At 40.7% G+C, this 16458-nt stretch overlaps 1 protein-coding gene across 1 annotated transcript in view; it reads left to right on the top strand.

Moving 5' to 3' along the window:
- ANTXR1 (ANTXR cell adhesion molecule 1) overlaps positions 1–16458 on the top strand; it is a 216110-nt gene that overhangs the window by 76383 nt on the left and 123269 nt on the right. The window contains exon 10 of the mRNA XM_027621494.2: positions 8248–8346. Coding sequence (XP_027477295.1) covers positions 8248–8346 — 99 coding nt within the window. The remainder of the gene's footprint in view (positions 1–8247; positions 8347–16458) is intronic.

The raw sequence follows: 16458 nt of genomic DNA, 5'->3' as shown, positions 1-16458 counted from the left end.
CTGGATTTCCCCGAAGGTCTATTGCTGATCATTCTCTGGAGTAAGTGGCTTTCCCGAAGCACTGGCACCCATTTCATTGCCCACGGCAGTGAACACCTGTCAGGTAGACCTGAGCATACCCACTCTGTGATTTTCATTAGGCTACTGCTAAGACCCAGGGATTTACATGAGAGTGCTTTGAAAAGCACAGACTGTTTTTCAGAACAAGGTGGCATTATCATCAACATCATTGTAGTGAGGATTGAAGGTCAATGTGAGAATCCTGATGTTGATAACATATCCAGATAAGAAAAACATGCCTGTGTGTTTCTCTACTGAAACAAAATTGGGGAGAACACTGATAAATTCTAGAGTACCTGCAAAATGATTAACTCAATATGTGCTGGACGCAAAAGGAAACAGGAAGTAACGGAATGTCCGCATTTCTAAAATATCATGGTGGGACCGAGCCCTAGAAAAATCTGTTGAAAAAGGTGAAATTCACTTTCATCAGAAGTCTTTCTGCTCAGCCCCACCCCTCTCTGTGAATTGCATTCCTTCCCGGGCCCCCAGAGCAGCCCCTGCTGCGGAGCTCCACCCAGGCCTGTCCTGCTCTAGACGCTATGCTGACAATTGCATTCCCCCAAGACAATGATCTCAGCTGGCTCTCACCGACAGCTCACCATCAGCCGTGGTTCTGACAGCAAACTGAGCTCTGAGAGAGGCAGCGAGATAATGCACTGGGTGGACAGCAAACCTGAGATCCAACACAGATCTTTATAGGTCAGTCTGCAAAGAAGTGGGACAAATGCCAAGTGTGGAACTTGGGTTCAAATGCCAGTTTAGGAAGACCCCACTTAGTAGCCGTTCTTTCAGGGAAAAAGAAAAAACAAGGAGAAAGATAGCTATCTTGATAGCCAACAAGAATACCTCTGAGGGGAAAAAATGTTGACATAATCTTTGAGTGTATCAACAGCCATCCAGTGTCCAGGTTAAGAGAGCTAATTTCATGTCCTATTATTCCATGTTCAGACCATGGCTCCAAGTCCCACATTTTAAAAATGCCACTGACAAAGGCATGCCCATAGAAGAGGAGATGGTGGATCTGGAAACAATGCTAAAAATTAATTCACTGACTCTTTCTTTCCCTTCCTCCCTTCCTCCCTCCCTCCTCCCTTCCCTCCTCCCTCCCTCCTCCCTTCCCTCCTCCCTCCCTCCTCCCTTCCCTCCCCCCTCCCTCCCTTCCTTCCTTCCTTCCATTTCCTTGCTTGCTTTTTTCTTTCCTTCCCTTTTTCTTTTCTTCCTGGCCTCCTTCCTTCTTTCTTTCCATCAATTCTTAGTGTCTACGATGTACCAAGCAATATGAAAAGACATGAGTACACAAATGCAGAGAGCTTGCTCCCAACCACCCATGAAACTCACGGTCTGCTCTGGAAGATAGTCCTGTGTGCAGATAAAGTACAAACCACACATGAGACACAGTAGCAGAGAGCCACTCAAAGAGCAGCAGGAGTGGTAATGAGATGTTGGTGGAATGAGGAAGGACTGAAGTAACCACGGAGATTTACACACAGAATGGAGACACTTCCAAGAGCATCTTCAGATATTTACAGAATTCCCATGTGGAAAGGAGTTATTATGCTTATGATGTGTAGCTTCAGGAGACCACCATGGAGAAGCTGGGAAGGAAATCAGGGAGGCAAATTTTGGCTTAACACATGGAACATTTACAACTAAAACTTCCAGCAGTGGAGTGGATGGTCTGAACTCTCCACCCGTAGAGTTATGAGCAGTGGCCATCTGTGACCATATGCAATCCCCCTCTGGATGTTCTTTATAACTTTAAGTTTCCAAAGTCTTAATTCAATTTCAGCTAAGGCATTAATGGCTGATTTTTTTTAAATGGCAAAGAATCCAGTATACCTGGAACTATTTTGCATTTTAACAGGAAGTTTTAATGGGGAAAGGGAGTAAGGAGAGTATCTAATCTGCTCTAATGAAAAAGAATTTCATTCAATGTCATCAGTTTAACTATTTGGAGAGAGAGCCTTCCCAGAACTCCTCCACTGCCAGAAGTTATAAATGGGCAGCCTACAAGCCCTCTCTGCTCTGCACACAGTTTCTTTCTGATCCACACTACATTTAAAAACAAACAAACAAACTTAAATTTATTGCTACCATTTAAAAATCTGATTTTATCTAAAAATTCAGATTTCCCCCTTGTCTTGAAAAATCAAATCTAGCAACACTGGGCCTGCATTTATTGCAAGATGATTACTGGAGACTGAATAACTTCTCTTTTTAAAAGAAGCATGGATTCTTTCCAGTTCACCATACTCCCCCCCATTCCCTATTACACCCCAATACCCAGGCCAAGCATATGGTTACTATTAGCATGGTGCTTATGTCTGTATTTACTGTATTTACAGTTCCTGTTCCAAAACATGTAGGGAGAGAGGTAGGGAGAGCCTTTCGGGCACCTTTGACATTACCTCCTTTTTAAATAGTGCTGCTTCTCTTTTAAAAGTTTCCTAATTAAATATTTTTGCCGATTAGCCTCTGTAATTAGGAGAGTTGCCCCCTTGTTAGATTGGCCTTGCCTCGTTTAGCTCCTCTCCAGGAAACGCGCCCTTTGCCGAAGTCTTACTTCCCTCTGGTCCCACTCGGTTTGCCTGAAACTGGAATCGCTCACAGTGTTCTCTGTAAGCAAGTTCTCCAGGAAGGAGCTAATTGGAATCAAGTGTGCAACCTGCCAACTGTTCTACACATGAAGTTGTTGCAGTCCAGACACAGAAGGAGATTATATTTAGCTCCTCACATTGTCATTTCAGAAGCAATTGTACCATTCCTACTGTGTTGTTTCCCACTGTTGGTGGTAAAACTGGGCGGGTTCGCACAGAAAGAAGGCGGTTTTAGGCCTCCTGTTTACCATTTGGCCTTAGATGCTTAAAACAGAGACTTTTAGGCAACATCGAACAGTGGTTTCATTTCTTTCACATTTCATTATTTCTCAAAGAGCTCAGGCCTGGCCCTTAGGCACCTCTTTAGAATGGCTTGTTTAATTCTCTGCTTGGTCCCTTCCTTTTCATTTAAAGATGCTCCTGTTTGGAGGAACAACTCTCATACACTGTTAGTGGAAATGTAAAATGACACAATCACTTTGGAAAACAGTCCTGACAGCTTCTTTAAAAATGAAACATACTCCTATCATCTGACCTGGCCATCCAACTCCCAGGTATTAATCCAAGAGAAAAGGAAGTCTATGTCCAGACAGAGACTGGCACACAGATGTGTATAACTGCTTCATTTTCAATAACCAGAATCTGTGAATAACTCATGTTCATCAACAGGTGATAGATAAACAAATTGTGGTTTATCCATACAATGAATGATATCAGCAATAAAAAAGAATAGACTATATATGAATCTCAATAATTATGGGCGAGTTTTAAAATAATTACACTTGGGGGGCGCCTAGGTGGCACAGTCGCTTAAGCGTCTGCCTTCGGCTCAGGTCATGATCTCAGGGTCCTGGGTTCAAGCCCCGCGTTGAGCGCCCTGCTTCTCCCTCTCCCTCTGCCTGCAGCTCCCCCTGCTTGTGCGTTCTCTCTCTCTCGCTTTCTCTCTTTCTCTGTCAAATAAATAAATAAAATCTTAAAATAAATAAATAAATAAAATAATTACACTGGGTAAGAGAATCTGAACAAAAAATGTGCTTACTGTATGATGCCATTTACATAAAATTCTAGGTCATGCAAAATAATCTTAAAACAACAGAAAGCAGATCAGTGGTTGCATGGGGATCAGTGATTGTTCGGTCCTGGGGAGGAGCAGGAGTGAGAGATTACTAAGGGGCACTTGGAAACTTTTGAGAGTGACGAATGTGTTCACTGTCTTGATTGTGGTATTGTCCCATGACTGCATACATATGTCAAAACTTGTCAAATTATATACTTTATATGCAAGTTATTATATGTCAGCTATACCTTACTTCACTAATGCTGTTATAACTAAACAGCTATAAAATTAAAAAGTTCTAGAATAAGTATCAGAAGACACTTAACACACATCAGTCTCTATTATATGTTTCATGTCACATTAAGCATCTAATAGGAAAGCAAATTTGAATTAACTCACAAGGTGAAACATTAGTAGCAATAATTTTGCACAAAAGTCTAAGGTGACTAGAGCAAATGGAGAATATACAGATGTCTCATTTTCAGATACAGTGAATAATAGGTGATCTTTATTGAGGTCATCTCAAAACTATGTTTTCCACCTTTCAAAAAAAAAAAAGGAAAAGAAACAAAAGGAGGGAACAGAATAGAATAAGTTTATCCAACTATTCACAAACTTTATTTTTTTCTTTTTTTTTAATTGAGCTATAACTCATATACCATAAAATTCACCCTCTCAAAAAGTGCAATTCAGTGGTTTTTATTATATACACAAAGTTGTAGAACCATAACCACTATCTAATTCTGGAATATTTTCATCACCCCAAAAAGAAACCTTATTCCCATTAAGCAGTGACTCCCCATTTCCCCTTTCCTACAGCCCTGGCATCTGCCAGTTGATTTTCTCTCTCTATGGATTTGCTAAACTTTTCATACGGAAATGAAATGGAATGGAATCATACATTATGTGGCCTTTCATGTCTGGCTTCTCTCATTTGGAATAATGTTTTCAAGTTTCATCCATGTGATAGCATGTGTCAGAACTTGATTCCTTTCACGGGTGAATAATATTCCATTGGGTGAATACCATCTTCATCAGTTGATGGACATTTGGGGTGTTTCTACTTTTTTGCTATTATGAATAATGCTATCATGAACATACACGTACAAGTTTTTGTATAGACATACATTTTCAATTCTCTTGAATATATACGAAGGAATGAAATTTGTAGGTCATAAGGTTACTATATATTTACTTTCTTGAGGAGCTGCCAAACTGTTTTACCAAGCAGCTGCAGCATTTTGCATTTCCAACAGCAAGCTATGAGGGTTCTAATTTATTCACCAACACTTGTTTTTGTCCATTCTGCTTATTACAGCCATTCAAGTGAGTATGGAGTGGTATCTCGTTGTGGTTTTGATCTACATTTCCCTATTGATTAATGGTGTTGAGCATCTTTCCATTCATTGACTTTATGAAACCTCAGGAAATAAGCAGGATTAGACCTGACCATACATGAATAAAGGACGACTTTCTCCTTCTTCTTTATTCCGTTTCTATACCAAGATATGTCACTAATTTATTCAGCCAATACTGAGGCTGACTCAGCCCTGGGTTAGGCACAGTCAAAAATTTTAAAGAAACAGAAATGATGGCCTCTACCATCAGGAAGTTTAAATTATAATTGAGAATAAAGTGACGAAAGAATCATAATAAACATATACCTCAAAGAAGATATATATCTTAAAACATTGGATCAAAGATCATTTTCAAGTAGAAATTCCTCCCTAAAGCCCTACAATCCCTCGGCACTTCTTGTAGGAGCAGTCACCCAACAGGCAAATTGCCTAAAAACACTTAGCTTTACATATTGTGAAAGGTGGGTTTAGGGCTTTCCGGATACATGAACTTAAATCATCTGTCCTGGTTCTGGTGTGTCCTGGTTCTCACTTGCTGGCAGATTCGGGAGACAGAGTTTTGTTACATAACTTGTATGTGTGACGAGCTGACATTCCAGTCGGGCTGCAGGGTCAGACGTTTGGGCTCTTCTGGAAACCAAATGTGCACAGGAGCACAAAACCATACCCAGCAGGGTGGGAGCGCGCCTCTGCTCTGCTGTACTTCCATGAGCCTCATTGCCCCCCATCTTCTCCCCAGGCCCAGAGGGTTAAAATTGTTCCCTTTCCGCCGCGGCCACGTCATGGATTCCGGCTGTCTTTCTTTCTAAACACCCTGAGGTCAGGCCAAGCAGACATGCGGGCAGCCTTTTTTTTTTTTTTTTTAACAGAGGCTTCAGCAGCTGAACTGGTAATGCTAGAACATGGTGTTAGAGAAGAGAGCTTGGCACGGGGCCTGCATTTCCAGAGTCTTGTCTCCTTCCGCTAATGTTTGAGGAAACAAGAGAAGGAGCACAGCAGTGAGGCCGAAAACATGTTGCATCAGCAAAAGTGTCCAATGGCAGATTGCTGGATGTCTGACATTCAAAATAAAAAGCAGACATGGCTTTCCATAGGCTTTCTATAGGCTTAAATGAGTAAATAAGATACAGTAAGATTCTTCCACAATGCTTGACACTTAATAGAATGCTTGTTGAAGCAACTGCGTCATCAGCCACATGCCTGGCAGACTTCTAAAGAAAATTATTAAGTCCATCCTTCTAAACTTAGCAATCGTGCACATGCATCAACATGCATATGTTAATCCTTAATATTCATAGGACTTGTGATCCTGAAAAACCATTTGCCCTCGACCTTAACTAAAGCAGTGAACACTTGGATACTCCCTGTTTTGCTTACAAATTACATGACCTTGGGCAAGTCATTTAAAATGTCAAAATCTCAATTTCCTTATTGTTAAGGTCCTTTGTGCTTCCAAAAAGCATTCTGTTCTAATTTGTATTCTTTGTGGCACATACAGTACCTCCGGGTTCTCTTGCTTGGGTTTCAATTTCTTGCCTCTTGCTTCCCCATCCGGGCCAGCCCCACTTTTCTGCAAACTTGTCTAAAACTAAAATAAAATAAACCTTTTAAAAATCACAGCATCAGTCTCTAAATTGGTCACACGTCAAAGACGATGAGGATCCATTTCAACATAATGGCCGAGTCCTAAGGGCATGGCATTTGATGCCCGACACACCTGGATTCCCCACTCTCCTCTGACAGCTACAAGCCGTGAGATCTGGGACAAATGGCCGAACCTCACTCGGCTCAGTTTTCTCATTTGCACCTCCCTGGGCTGTGGTGAGGCTGAAATGATGTCGGACATAGACAAGGCTTAGCACAGGACTTGGCACCCAATGAGGGAGCCGTTAGTAACCGGTAATATTACCTTGGCATATATGATCTCTAAATTAGTTTCCTGGGAATGAAGGTGACTTGCACTCATGACATTTTATTAAACTTTGGAAGAGTCTAGTTCTCTAATTCTATTCTTCCTCCAACAAAAATGTCCCTTTGTATAGCAATTTACAGTTCAGGATCCACTTTCACAAATATTGCCTTTTCCCTCTGACTTTTAGTCTATTTCTTTTTTAAATGCCACCCAGCATTACCCAAAGCCCCAATTTGTATACACAAAAGAATGACCAAAAAGAAAGAAAAAAAAATAGAGCATGGACTATTAGTTACTATCAAAAGTAAGCAAGTATTTCTAAACATTCAGCTAATTTCGCTGTTTTTTTTTTTCTTTTTGTAAGACTATTGCAAAGGATCACTATTTTTATTCCATAGGGATTTTCTTAACCTGTATGAGTTCACCACGCATTATGGCAATGTGAAATTAACATGCAGGGCCAGAGACCTGCAAGTGATATTCTCTCTTCTGTTTAGAGAGAAGCCAGTGCTACACTGAGGGGCCATCGTCCATTCAAGCAGATGATGCCGGACAGTGGCCACTGGATAAACAAGATTTTGATTTGTTGCTCAGTACAACCATTCCCACATAATCCTAGGTCCTAGAGACAGGAGGACCTGAAGCACTGTCAAATCATTCCTGACCTAATGCAATGTTTCTCTAGTGGTGGAAGAAAAGACACCACCACCAGACAGTGCAAAATCCCTTACCACACCATTCAGGACAGACTGTGGATGCCATAAGACAGTGATTTTCAAAAAATAAAAATAAAAAATTTAGTCACCTCAGGCTCTACAGAAATCCTTTCAGGGGAATCCAGACACAAGAGATGCTGAGTTGATTGGAGGAGAGGTGGCGAGCCCCCTCCTCTGTGGCCCCCCTGGCTGCAGGGATCACAGCTTTTAAAACTGCCAGGACTTGAGAGACGGGTGAGATTTGAATGGACAGAGAAACGGGAAGCAGGGCATTCCAGGTAGGAGGAACACCAAGGGCAAAGAAGCAAGAAGGTAGGAATTCAAAGTAAGACATCGTACGCCTTCCTCGTGGACACCTAGTGATAAGGAGGTGGTAAGTAAGTGGTAAAAGGCACCCACGTGGTTTTGGGTTCCAACTTGAGCCAGCATCCAAATATTTTAAGCCTGGCGAAACAGTTAACAAATGCCCTACGTCAGGGCAGGTGGAAAACGTAAGGTTAACGGACTGCAGTCAGATGACGTGACTTGTCCTTATTCCTTTCAGAATCATTTCAAGTAGTTGTAAGAGGAAACGGCTTCCGACACGCCCGAAACGTGGACAGGGTCCTCTGCAGCTTCAAGATCAACGAGTCAGTCACCCTCAGTAAGTTCTTGCAGAGTTGTGGGTCTGCTCAGCCTGCTTTGGGGAGGGGGGGCCCCAGCTCCATCTGCCATATACCTGGTCCCGCACAGGGGACCACACGGAGAAGGGCCTTCCTTGCTGGACGGGCCTCCCGAGGGGCCCTATCTGGCCCCGAAGCTGCCCTTGTTCCTGTCAGGAAAGGCAGAAGGGCACCTGGGTCTCAGGCCACCGAGGTCTGCGCTAAGTTTCTCTCTCTGGTGGCAGTGCTGGCGCTGGGTGCTTAAAGCTCGGGAAGCTGGGTGTTCCTTAACAAAGGACTAGGTACTGTCAAGCATAAGAGTGAAAAATAGATGGTCTAAATTTATGAATTCTGAATAAACCAAAAGGCAAACTATTAGGCTTGCCTGTGTAGATTCTGGAAGTTTTTCCAATCTGGATGATTCTTGCCTTGAGTGGCCAAGAAAGTCTCATCACAGTGAATACCTGACATGAAATACAGGAATATGGAAGGAAAACGAAGTGCGTTTCATGCGAAGAATGAATTATGACACTGGCACTTTTACAAGATGTTTGTAGCAGGCAAGTTCTTAATTTAAAGACATGTGTGACTCGTGCGGCTGTCCAGGAGAGGTGGGGAAGTCTGGTTATGGGGAGGACAGATGGCCAGGAGCCCTGGTTATTATTCACTATCTGCAGTGACAAATGGTAAGAATACACTACATTTTGTGTAATGCTGTGTCCTTCTAAATGTTTCACATCTTTGTGCCACAGTCACTGTGGGAGGGAGGAGGCTCAAGGAGCAGGGGAGATGCACGGTTATCGACTAGGCTGTGACTCTAGGGTCGGCCTCCTCATAGCCTTATGGCATAGGCGCCGTCTTGCTTTTAGAAAGGAAGAATTGAGGGGCATGGCTTTTTTCCTCCTTAACCTCTTAAAACCCCCTTGAATATTTAAACAGAGATAGGTACTGGCTTCCTTACAAACATCTGGAATTCCTGGCCCTGGAATATTTCCAAACATTTGAAACATTCAGTTCATTTTCTTGATACTTGGAAATGCTCTCACATACCCAAAAAGTACATGCGATTTGAAATCATTTTGAAAAATCCCCAACTAGTCAATAGTGTGAAGGTTGGACTTGTGCACTCTACTGAGTTCCTCCTTTCTCTTCCCTTTGATCGTGATGTCGCTCAAATATACCCGCCCTCTCTTCTTAGCCAAAATCTCAAATCTAAGATCAGAAAGTCCTGAGGGTTAATAACCTCAAAGATGTCAAGCCTTCCCACGTAGGCTTCCTAGACAAGCGAGCCTTCGGACCCAACCCGGCTCTAAAGATGAATGGAAATGGGGTGCAGCGTGGCCATTGCCTGAAAGGTTACACAGAGATACTGTGTTAGTAGAACATGACTGCAGATGTGCTCTGGATTTGTAGAGTGACATTCTGAAGGCTTGTCTTCCAGCTTCTCTATGACATTTTCTCTCTTGGGAAACCCAACTCATCCTCTTTCTTCCTACCCTCTTCCTTTCCTCATACAGACTTGCAAACACCTGCACAGGCTCTCCACCTCATTCATATTCAAAAACAAATAAAGGTCATAGGGGTAGGGATCTGGCTGAAGCCACAAGCCCCCTTGTGCTTGCTGCAACAGCGCTGACAGTTTGGGGCAGAGGAAGGCAGTGACTCAGGCGTATGACATCCTGCAAGCGATTCTCCTACACTCAAACATACAGTTATTAAAAATATCCCAAGTGGGGAAGGGGGACACCTTCGTGGCTCAGTCATGAAGCGTCGGCCTTCTGCTCACGTCATGATCCCAGGGTCCTGGGATCAAGCCCCACATCGGGCTCCCTGCTCAGCGGGCAGCCTGCTTCTCCCTCTCCCACTCCCCCTGCTTGTGTTCCCTCTCTTGTTGTGTCTCTCTGTCAAATAAATAAATAAAATCATAAATAAATAAATAAATAAAATCCCAAGGGGGAAATATTGTAATTGGAAAAAAAACACTTGTCCTTTGTTCATTAATTCACCTGCTCATTCCCATTCAGTAAATGATATGAACAAGAAACTATGAGGACAGAAGAGATGAATAAATTTTAAAATACAACATAGTCGGATTTACATTTTTCTCTCAACCTTATGGATGTAACAGTCTCTACTGAGTCACCTCTGTGAAATAAAATAAATTTAGATTCCTTTACTTTTCCCAATCTCCTTTCTTATCTCTAGATCCCAAGTTTTAAAACATTATCTCTTTTCATTTTTATAGTATGTATTTCCTCTTTCAAGATTTTTTCCTAAATGCTGCATTAGATTTTATAACAGGAAGAGAATATAATGCCATTATCAATCAGAAAAAGGTTAATCGATGGCCCAGTAATGAAGCTAGGACTGTTGTGGCTCCAGCCAGTTCAAACATGGGGCCGGCCCCATAGTCCTTGACAAATAATACAATAGCAGATTCTATAAAGCCAAAACTACACATAAAAGAACAAATTGAAGAATTAGATTTATAGTGGAAGGTGCTAACGTGACTTTCTAAGTCTTTGAATGAATAATAAAAAAATTAAAGATATAGAGCAGATATATAGCTATGTTTTTAAATGGTTATGAACATTTATTGTACTGACACAAACAAAATGCCAATATTTAAATATAACACCTACTTCTCTCCCACATTCCTTTGCTTAAAAATAAAATCAATGAATCAACCATTTAGAAATCTAAAACAATTTCTGGACTTGCATTCAATATATTAGATCCAAAAATTCTGGATGAAATATGATTTTAAAATTTCCAGGGGTGCCCAGGTGGCTAAGTCAGTTGAGCGTCTGACTCTTGATTTCGGTTCAGGTCATGATCTCAGGGTCATGGAATCGAGCCCCACATCAGGCTCCATGCTCAGCATAGAGGTGGCTTGAGAGTCTCTCTCTCTCCCTCTCCCTCCACTCCTGCCCCATTCCCACTCTAAATAAATAAATAAATAAATAAATAAATAAATAAATAAAACCTTTAAAAAATGTAATGTGTGACCCTGCTCAAAAGAAGGAAACCCTCAGGTGTAGAAAATGAAAAAGGGAATGCAAAATCTAAGCAGGAAGCAAAGCTGTGGAGGCTCTAGTCCTGGGGGTCTGCCGGCCGAGATCCCAACACTGATGCAGACATAGGACATCAGCTTGTGCAAGGCAGCAGGCAAGAAGAGAGCCCCCTGCAGAAATTCAGCTCCAAAGGGCTATACCACACATTAACTGGGATTGGAAAAGCTGCTCAGTGACTCAAAGAAGCAAGGGAATAAAGTTAAGTTGTTATACCACCCAGATGATACAGAAGCACCAAGTTGGGAAACAAACCCCAGAATGTGTCCATGACTATTCTGATCCCTTGGCCCTGGCAGTGGCAATGCACACCTAAGCCAACATCCAGCACTCCTGCGGCCAACAGCCCCCACTGAAGAAGAGCTCACAGCACCACATGCCCAACCAGATGAAGATGGATGAAACAAAGAGGAGAACAAGCAAGAAAAAGGGACTGGAGAACAATTTGAAAGATCATGTAAATAAAAGCATTTAAAGTGTGTAGAGAGATCAGTAAGACCAAGGGGAAGACCATTCAACAAAAACAGATCTGCAGAAGAATCTAGTGTAAATGCTAGAGTTAAAAAAGTTTATTCACTGAATTGCAATTTAATGGATGGATTTAGCAGTGTGATTAGACAGAAGGGAAGATGACATGCATGAACTAGAAAAGAAAGACAAGAAAATCCAGCCAAAGCACCAGAGCCAGATTCTTTTCACCCAAGTTTTGTAAGACTTTAAAGGACAGAGGATCAGGGCGCCTGGGTGGCTCAGATGGTTAAGCGTCTGCCTTCAGCTCAGGTCATGGTGCCGGGGTCCTGAGATCAAGTCCCGCATCGGGCTCCCTGCTCTTTGGGAGCCTGCTTCTCCCTCTGCCTCTCTCCCTCTCTCTCTCTTTCTCTCTATCTCTCTGTCTCTCATGAATAAATAAATAAAATCTTTTAAAAAAATAAGTAAGTAAAGGACAGATGATCCATATCTAAAACATACAAAGCAAATAGAGAAAAAAAATCTTAATTCATTTTATAATTACATAATCATTTTTTAAAAAAACTAAACAAAGACACTAGAAGTAGAGAATATTTGAGATCAAGCTCATTGAAGACATCTAATAAAATGCTGTCAAACAAAATCCAGCAATGTATCTAAAAAGCACCAGCACAGGCAAGACAATTTTGAAGAATGAGTGGGAACTTTTCTCTTCTATACCAAAACATTTTATGCCAAGAAGGTATTAAAATTCATTATCCATTCCAAATTGTAAAAATACATACTTTTAGAAGACTAGGAATACGATAAAACTTTTTCAGCACAATAAAAAAAGTATCTAGACATGCGAATCCAAAACTTGACATCATTGAATAGTAAATCACTACGTAGAGGTATTCACTTTCTAGTTAGGGGGGAGAAAACAGGACAACCTATTGTACGATTATTATTTAATATTGATCTGAAAGTTCTAGCAGCCACCAGTAGAACCTTCTGTGATGATGGAAATGTTCTAAAATGGTAACTAATGGTAGCCACAAGCCACAGGTGGCTACTGGGGACTTGAAATGTGGCTAGTGCAATTGAGGAACCGAATGTTTAATTTCATTTCATGTAAACGAAATTTAAACTTAACTTAAATGTCGGCAGCCACTGTGACTACCGTACTGGTCAAGGCCATAGGTATCACAATAACACAAGAAAACTAATGAGAGATCTAAGTACAGGAAAGGGGGTCAAACATCATTACTTTAAAATGATGACTATATCCTTCTGGAAAACTAAAGAGAATCAATAAACTACTAGACTAATAAGAAGGTTATTAAACTGGATGATTCTGAAATAAATTATCTACCTTATAATAATCAGTAGCTTTGTCAGAGTTCAGTAATGATCAACGAGAATGCATCCCAGGAGAAATAGAGCAATGACACAAGAAATCTAGTAAGAACTAATATAACCAAACTTGTGAAGATACATAGGAAGAAAGCCACAAAACTTGGTGAGGGATATGAAAGTATAAACAAATGGAGAAGCAGTATAGATTCATGCATAGGCACTGGAACAAAACTACCCAGGAAAAGAATCCTGGCCTAAGCCTATGTGACCATGGCAAGTTACTTAACAGCTTCATGCCTCAGTTTCCCTCTCTGTAAAATGAGGATAGCAATAACAGCTCCTCTCTCATGAATTGCTTTGAGGCTTAAATGTGGGGAGTGGGGCTCAGAACAGGGCCTGGCACACAGCAAGCAGTCGATCACTGTTGGCTATTGGTATTAATTAATAATTACAACTCTCACCATTATTAAATAGAGTGGCAACTGAGTATTGTAAAGACATCAGTTGTCTTCAAATTAATATTTGCTTTTAAAACAATTCTAATGGGACTTTTTAAGTCAGCAAAATAATTCTAAACTTTATAAGGAAGAATAAACATTCAAGAATGGCCAAGAAAAATGTGGAAACTTGCTGTAGCTGATTTTTAAGATGTATAAAAGAGCTGCGGTAATTGGTCACTGAAACGATGTATAACCGGTGCTACGAAAGGCACACTGAGTTTTGGAACAGGAAAAACAAAGTCCATAAACAGAGCCAAACACTTATGTGATTTTGATATAAAATAAAGTGACCTTTCTAATCAGCAGGAAGAGAATGGATTATTCCCCCAAAATGGTGTTGAGACAACTGGTTAACCACTTGGAAAAACAATTCAGTGAGATTTCTATCTCACACCTTACATCAAAACAAATTCCAGATGAAAAATTTAAATGTGAACTTGAAACTATAAAAGTTCTAGAAGGAAACAAAAATAAATATTTACATAATTGTCAAGTAGGGAGAGGCTTTTTAAGCATAACACTGGAGCGAGAAAGAATAAAGGGAAAATTTAATATTTTGGGAGCATATTTTTTATTTTTCTGTTACTGTCCCCTCAAAATCTAAAGGGAACAGAAAACTAGCAAAATTATTTAAAAGACATATAAAAGAGTCAATAACCTTAATATACAGACTGCTCTTAAAATCAGTAAAAGAAAAAAAAAGTGAGCACATCAATGGATGAAAGCTATGAAAAGGAAATTTACAAGAACAATAGTGGTCAGCAAACATATGGAAAATGCTAACTGTCGCCAAAGACACGCAAATTGAATAATCTATCAACCTGGCAAAGATTAACAATACAATGCCCAGTACTGGCAAAAAATACAGGGGAACAGGTGTTTTCATTCATCATTGGTGGGACACCATTAAATCTTTTAAAAGGCAATTCTTAAAATGAAGCAACTGCTTTTATATATTTTTGACCCAGAATTTCCATTTCAACTTCCTCAAAAGGAAATGATTGGGAATATTTACAAGGACTTGGCTACAAGAATGTTCATCCTGATATTGCTTATGATAGCAAAAGGAAAAAGAAAGAGAAAGAGGGACAGAGGGGGAGGAAGGGAGGAAGGAAGGAAGGAAGGAAGGCAGGCAGGCAGGCAGGCAGGCAGGAAGGAAGGAAACCAAAATATCTAAATGGAAACAATATAAATGTTGAACAATAGATAATCTGTTATATAAATGATACTTTACCCCTATGTAATTAATGTTGCGAAGAAGGGAAAGAAGAACAATTGCTGATGTGGGAAAACGTTAATAATATAGTTACAAAAGTTACAAAACAATACCTCCGTGCTATTTCTGTTTCATACACCGCCTTTTATGCAGAGAGAGACTTGAAAACGCATCAAAATGTTAACAGTAGTTACCTCTGAATGAGACCACTATTAACTTTTTCTTCTAAGTTTTCTACAATCATATGTCTCTTATGTAACAAGAAAAAAATCCACAACCGTTGTTTAAAATTTAATTTTAAAATGCTTGTTAATTATGTACTCCTAGCACAAAATAGCATTTGGTTAGTTCTCCAATCACCAGGCTGAACTCACTCCTGGCCAAGAAGATATCTTGGAAATCCTCACACAAACTTTATTTATTCTGGCTGCACTTTTTCCTACTCCAGTATTCAACATATTGTGCCAAGAAAAGATCCACTTTCAATTGGAAATCCATTTGCAGAGAGATTAGAATGCTGAAAAGGAGACACTGGGGTATGAGCTGAGAAATGATCCATCTTAATGAACAGTAAATTAAAAATGGGCTTTTTATCAATGCAATAATGAAAAACATGCTAGACTGTCCTGGGGCTGCGTGGCAAGGTAGGAGGTATGACGATAAACAAAGAAACCGATTTTTAACAAACTCACTAAAATTCCATTTATAGGCCATGTGAGCAATCGGTTTCCTGGTTTTATAGGCACACTAGTTTTTGCTACAAAATGTTATTTCCCAGCTTGATCTCCAATCTTATTCACTAGGCATGGCTCTGGTTTCCTTTTTTTCACTCTCAAAGGATAAAACTTTGCCCCTTTTGAAGATTCTTTTTCAAACTGAACTTTACTCATGAAGGCAGTTCTAAGAGTCCCAAAGAAGGGCTCAGCTTCCCGAGGGGATGAGAGACAACACTCGCTCGAGTGCAGAAGTTCGAGTGTGTTTGTTTTTAAAAATCTGTCCAATTATCCAGAAACTATACTTCATCTTAGAAAACATGTGGGCCCTGGGGCTGCTGTGGGCACCCTAAGGAGATCATTGGAAATGCACCTATGATGGCAGATGGGGAGGGAAGAAGACAAACTTCCCAAACAAAAGCCTATTGTTTCCTTTCTCACTGGTTAGAGTATGGCATCTTTTGGTCAAAGGTTCTTAGTGCAATTTGGATGCATCCCTGAGGGGTTGATGTCATAAGAAGATGGTGGAAGATCACTTTGGGTAACTCAGAATGAAGAGACATAAAGGAGCATCTCCTCTTGTGGTGCCGGGTCAGGCTGCATATCAGACTCTCCAGAGAGCTTCATCTAAGAAATAATAGCAGCTACTGATTGCTGAGCACCTACCCTGGGCCCTCCCTGTACTATCTCATTCCATCCTCACAGCACCCCAGTGAGGGACAAGTTATTTGTATCCCTTTTTGCTAAGTAGGAAACTAAAACTCAACAAGTGCCCAAGGTCACCTAGATGGCTGGAGGTAGAAGCGAT

Source organism: Zalophus californianus, chromosome 8 (assembly GCF_009762305.2).
Source record: "Zalophus californianus isolate mZalCal1 chromosome 8, mZalCal1.pri.v2, whole genome shotgun sequence".
NCBI lineage: Eukaryota > Metazoa > Chordata > Mammalia > Carnivora > Otariidae > Zalophus > Zalophus californianus.
The sequence above is the reverse complement of the archived record's forward strand: the minus strand, read 5'-3'. Positions and strand labels throughout refer to the sequence as shown.